This window comes from Serinus canaria, chromosome 18, assembly GCF_022539315.1.
Source record: "Serinus canaria isolate serCan28SL12 chromosome 18, serCan2020, whole genome shotgun sequence".
NCBI classification, from domain to species: domain Eukaryota; kingdom Metazoa; phylum Chordata; class Aves; order Passeriformes; family Fringillidae; genus Serinus; species Serinus canaria.
In genome coordinates, this window is record NC_066331.1 from 7,109,028 (window position 1) to 7,114,719 (window position 5,692).

General features: G+C 60.7%; 1 protein-coding gene across 1 annotated transcript; it reads right to left on the minus strand.

The window, feature by feature from the left end:
* Positions 1 to 1,932: 1,932 nt before the first annotated feature.
* Positions 1,933 to 5,263, minus strand: LOC115484334 (uncharacterized). The gene is made up of 6 exons (XM_050981582.1): positions 4,257 to 5,263; positions 3,902 to 4,071; positions 2,995 to 3,060; positions 2,793 to 2,876; positions 2,175 to 2,286; positions 1,933 to 1,998 (listed from the first exon to the last, which is right to left on the minus strand). Exons 1-6 carry the CDS (start codon positions 5,031 to 5,033, stop codon positions 1,933 to 1,935), a joined length of 1,275 nt encoding a protein of 424 aa, XP_050837539.1. The 5' UTR covers positions 5,034 to 5,263.
* Between the last annotated feature and the right edge of the window lie 429 nt (positions 5,264 to 5,692).

Below are 5,692 nucleotides of genomic sequence, written 5' to 3' on the forward strand. Positions count from 1 at the left end.
CTTTTTTAACACCAGCTGCCCCTGCCTTTTCTCTCTGCTGGGAGGGTGTCCCTGGCAGGGCACTGAAAATGGGGGTGACTCCTGACTCCTCTGTGAGGCAGCATCACCAGTGGGGACTGAGTCTGTGCTCTGCCTCCACAAGGCACCTCTGCTGTCCCCAAAGAGGGGGGATCAGGGGGAAGGGAACACCGAAGGCCATGGGGGTGCTGTGCCAGCACAGCAAGGAGCCCCCATGTGCCAGGGGGTGCAGCTGACACCCCTGTCAGTCCCCTCAAAAATCTCACAGCTTGCAAAAGCCCCCCAGCAACCTGGGCCCCCAACCCCATCACCCACCCAGGGATGAGCCTCCCCAGGCCTCAGCACTGTGGGGACACTTGGGGAGGGGATGGTGTCCTCTGAGTGTCCCCCTCTGCAGAAGGGTCACGAGCCAGAGGACACAGGAGCTCACCAGACCCGTGGCCACTGTGTTCACACGCCAAACAGCTGGGGTAAAATCCCAAAAATGGAAGCACAGCCACTCTGGAAATGTCAGGGATGACAGGGAGGCTCAAGGCACAGTCCAAAGCTCCCTGCAGGGTTGGGGAAGTCCCCAGGATGGCACAAACTCCAAGGACATGAGGAACAAAAATCCATCTGGGGTTACTTACCTGCTCCAAAGATCACCCAGGGCTGGGGTTGTTGGGGCTGGGTGTGTGTTCGGGGGGTGTTTATAGGGTGTACCTGGATCCTGGGGCAGCAAAAGGGGCAGGAGGATGATGAGCACCAAAGAGGTGACCCCAGCTGGGCCATGGCCTGCAAACGCAATCAATCCCAAAGGTGTTTGTTTTTAGGCCCCTCAACCCCAGCCAGGAGTGCAGGATGGTTCTTTGTTGGCTCTGCTCTGGTGCCCATGGGTTTGCTCAGAGTGTTCCCAGTTTTCCTACAGGAGGTGGCACAGGGAGGATCCCAGATCCAGCTATGTCCACCTCAGTACCCCCAGAGCAGGTTTTGAGCACCTGTTTTTCCCTGAAAAACCAAACCCAGCAGGGAGAACATTCCAGGGGGAGCTCCCTGTGCCTGTGGAGTACAGTGGGGCTGATAGGGATGGAGGCTGTCCCTGTGGGGGGAAAGTTTGGGGATGTCCACCAGGAGGGCAGGGTTTCCACAAGGGATGTCCCCCATAAGCTCTGGGTCCCCCCGAGGTTCCAGTGGGGTTCCCCTTGGGTTTCTCACCCTCCCACTCACCTGAGAGGTGCTGCCGCCTTTGTGTCCCCTCAGGAAGCGTCACTGCCTGTGTGGAGGGGACATCCCCAGCCCCCTGTGCACACCGCCCTGTGTCCCCAGCTGTGACACCCCTCGGTGTCCCCGTGGTCTCCAGGGTCGGGGTTTCCCTGCCCAGTATCTCAGCACACACTGGGGAGGGGAGGGTGGCACGGGGGGCTGGGAGAAGCAGCCCCAAGCCTTAGGGTGACACAAGGGGAAGGAGGGGACGTGTCCCTCTCCTGTTGGTTGGAGGTGGGAGCAGAGGGGTTTTTGCCTTCAGTCAATGGGAGTGCTGCGAGAGGGACCAGGGGTGGCAGAGGGCGTTTCTTCACTCGGAGGTGAGAAGGCAGCTCAGCCATGCTCATCCCAGCGGCTTGGGCTGGGATTTGCTTTTGGCATCAAACTGTGCTCTGCTGCTGCCCTTCCCGCTGAGGTCCCCATTTCCCCCTGCTCCAGCAGCAAATGAGCTCCTCCTCCTGATCCTTTTGGGGATCCACTGGCAGGGCACAAGTGGGGCTCGGGAGGGCCGGGGGTTGCACGACACCAGGGGGCTGACACAGAGCCTGGGTTTCACAGGGGCTGTTTGCAGGACGAGGGATGCTGCCGGCCCCTCCTTGTGCACAATCCTGCTCCACTCAGGCGGCACAGGTGGTTGGTTACCCTTTATTTCTGCAGGCTGGCATTGCTTGCTCAGTCCGGGGGAATCCGGCCCCGGTACACGACTCCATCCTTGCCCATCAATTCGTACGTGCCAGGCTGCGAAGGACAGGATTGGCTGGCTCTGCCACACTGGGCTGCATTCAGCATCCCCAAGCCAGCCTCCCCACCCAGCTCCTCCTGGGGACACTGAGGCGTAGATGCTCCCCCAGACGCTCAGCATCACTCTCCCAGCCTCGGTGTCCTGCCTGTGTCCCCACCTTCCCCATCCCTACCATGTTGGGGTCTGGAAGCAGGGGCTCCATGCGCTGCACGGCGCTGACGCTGGTGTGTTTTCCCCCGGAGTACATCGGCGATCTGCGGGAATAGCCGTCGGCCGCCTCCTCCCTGTGGGACAGGCACAGGGTGCTCAGTGCCCGGCGCCCTGGCACCCTATGCTTCAACCTGCTATGCCAGGGAAAGGTGCAGGGGGTGCTCCCCCCCTCCAGCTGCTGCAGGAGACCGCTGCCCACCCTGCCCTTTCCCCACAGCCCCTAGAGCTGCCCATGGCCGTGACAGGTCCTGGTGCCCTTTGAAGGGGACACCAGGAGGCAGGAGCAGGGCCTGTCCCAGCTCCAGAGCTTGATTTTGGGAGCTCCTTTCACAGGAGGTACCAAGTTCCCACCAAGCCTGAGCTGAGGCTGACACCAGGCACAACTCATCCCATGTGGCTTCAGGGCCTGACAGACAGCACGGGGGGCTGTAAAACCCCTCGGACCTGGGGCAAGCCCAGCTGACCCTCTGCAGCTCCTCTCTGCCTGGGTACCTCCAGCCCCTTTCACCCCACCCAGGGAAGAGCTCTGCTTGGGGGGACAGGGCTCCCCCTGGCCAGGGTTGGGTCCCCAGGTCCCTACCTCTGCTCCTGCCTGCGGAGATGGGGCAGGCGCATGGAGAGCCCGGGGAATGCCGGCGGCATGGACGGGAGGAACTCAGAGCGTCTGGGAGAGTGACAGGGGCCACAGATGGGGGTGACAGGGCTACACGAGCCAGCCCTGACACTGCAGGGCACTGCCAGCCCCTGTCCCACCCCGATGCACCAGTGCTGGTGCCACTCACTGGGCAGACATCTTCACAAGCGGGTCACAAGGTGCGTACTCGGAAGAGGGCACCCTTAGGAGCATCCTAGAGCAGGGAGAGAAGGGCTGGGCAGGCTCCTGGGGAACACAGCCCTGACTCTGCAGGCAGAGCCAAGTGCTGGGCCAGGCACTGCAGGGAGTTCCAGCCTTGGTCCAACCCACTCGCTGGTTACAAAATAAAGGGGCTGTGATAGGGGAAATGGGCAATTTGTGGGGTCCCACCTGAGACAAAGCTCCAGCTCATATTGGACAATGGTGAAGCTCCCAAAACCCACTGCTATGGGAATGGCTCCCAGGGGCAACCCAGTCCCGTGGGAAGTGGGGCAGGTGGCAAGGTCAAAGGAGGGGATTCCTGTACCCCCTATTGGGGTGGGATGCTCCCAGCCTGGGACACGCTCACCTCAATCCCACTGGTGCCTCCAAAATAGGGTGGCTGCTTGTGGCTTCCCAGGACCCACAGGGATGGATGGGAGGTGGAGGGCTCAGGCTCCCACAGCTGCCATCCCAACCAGCTCTCACACCTGTGTCCTCTCTTGGTGAGCACCCAGGACCCCCCTGTCCTGCCAGGAGGGCAGGTCACAACCTGGCTCTGGCACTGCATGTCCCAGCCCTGCCAGGGGACAAGCCACTGTCCCCCACACTTGTCACAAAAACCTTTGCACCTACAGTCCAGCTTCAGCTGGGTATGCCTCCATCCTGACTCCACCTCCTTCACGTGCGTCCTTGGATGTTGGGAGCCTACTGCCAGTGGGAGGAAATCCTCATCAGCATCCCCAGGGTTCCATCAGTGGATAAATGGATCCAACGCCAGGGCACCACATGGGCCCAGCCAGAGGGAACAGGGCCAATGCTGTTGCCAAAGCCATTGCTGTCCCCATGGCACTCACCTGCTAGTCCCAGCCATGCTCTCAGCTGGGACCCAGAGGTCCTGGGATCCTGGGTGGCCTCCTACTGACTGCACCTGCTGGACTGGGACACGGCTGCCAGGGGCTCTTGGATGCATTTCTGAGGTGGTGAAACTGCCATCTGAACTCTTTGTCTGAACATGGGGAGGAGCCTGAGCAAGCAGAGCAGTATTTCAGCCCCAGCTCCTGCCCCCAGAACTCCACCCCTTTCCCCCAAGGAAGCCCCCTGTGCCACTGTGAGCTTGGTCTTAAACCAGACCTTGGTCTAAGGGCAGCAAGATGGGGGTGCAGAGCCCAAAGGAGGGGGAGCACCCACAGGGCTGAGAAGAGCCTTTACCTTGGAGATGCTCGTCTTGGTCTCTTCTTCCTTGATCTCTCCCATGTCAGTCATCTCAGGGGGACTGTCCAGAGAGCTGGGAAGAGCCTTTACCTCAGAGATGTCTATCTCGATCTCTTCATTCTTGATCTGTCCCATGTCATCCTGTCCCATGTCCTTCTGTCCCATCTCATCCCGTCCCATGTCATCCCATCCCATGTCATCCCCTCCTCTGTCACTCCATCGCACACTCTTCCCCATGCCCTTCTGTCCCATGCCATTCTCTCCTGCATCGCTCCATTGCACCTTTCGTCTCATGTCCCTCTGTCCCATGTCATCCTGTCTCATGTCATCCCGTCCCATGTTATCCCGTCCTCTGTTGCTCCATTGCACACTCCTTCCCATGTCCTTCTGTTCCATGTCATTCTGTCCTGTGTCACCTGATCGCCTCATGTCCTTCAGTCCCATGCCCCTCCGTGCCATGGCACTCCGTGCCCTGCTCTGTCCCATGTCACTCTGTCCCATGTCACTTTCCCCAGCGGAGGGCATGTCGCTGCTTGCAGTCTCGTCCTTCTCTTTGCCCTCTGTCTTGCCGCTGGGGCTGGCAGGCCGGCTGTCCCCACGCTTTGGTGTCTTGGGCCTTTCCACGAGGGGAACTGGAAGAAGAAACCAGAAGGAGCTGCCCAGGGTCAGGGGAGCCAGGGGGAGCTTGGCTGGGGGACAAGCCAGCAGTCTGCAGGCCCCCTGTGCCCTCCCACCCTCCGTCTCCCCCCCAGCTGTGCCCAGAGGTACTTTCATTGCCGATGACAATCAGCCCTTGGTCATCCTCCGAGTCTAGGAGATACTGGCCAGACTTCTTGTCTCGGGAGCCGGGTCCGGCCAACATTTCCTTCATGGCAGACTGGAGAGGAGAGGATGGGCTGGCTACCACACTGGGCTGCCTTTAGGATCCCCAAGCCAGCCTCTCAACCCAGCTCTTCCTGGGGAAACTGAGACACAGATCCCTCTGGATGCTCAGCATCAGCCTCCCAGCCTTGGTTCCCTTTCAGCGTCTCCTCTTGAGGCTGAACAGCCCCAGCACCCTCAGCCTTTCCCCAGGACAGGGGTGCCCCAGTCCCCAGACCATCTTTGTGGCCCTCCACAGCACCTGCTCCAGGAGCTCCGTGTCTCCCATCCCGAGGAGCCCAGAACTGGACACTGCTCCAGGGGAGGCCTGGCCAGGGCTGAGCAGATGCACCCCAGGACACCAGTGCTCTTCTCGTGCCCTCGGGCACAGTGCTGCTCATGGACAGCTCCTTGGCCACCAGGAGCCCCAGCTCCTTCCCCACAGATCTGCTTCTCCAGCCGCTCAATCCTGGCCTGTGCTGGTGCTGGGTTGTTCCTCCACAGGTGAAGAACCCTGCACTTGTCTTTGTTGAATTTCAAAATGTTCCTCCCAGCCCTGCCCCGTGACATCC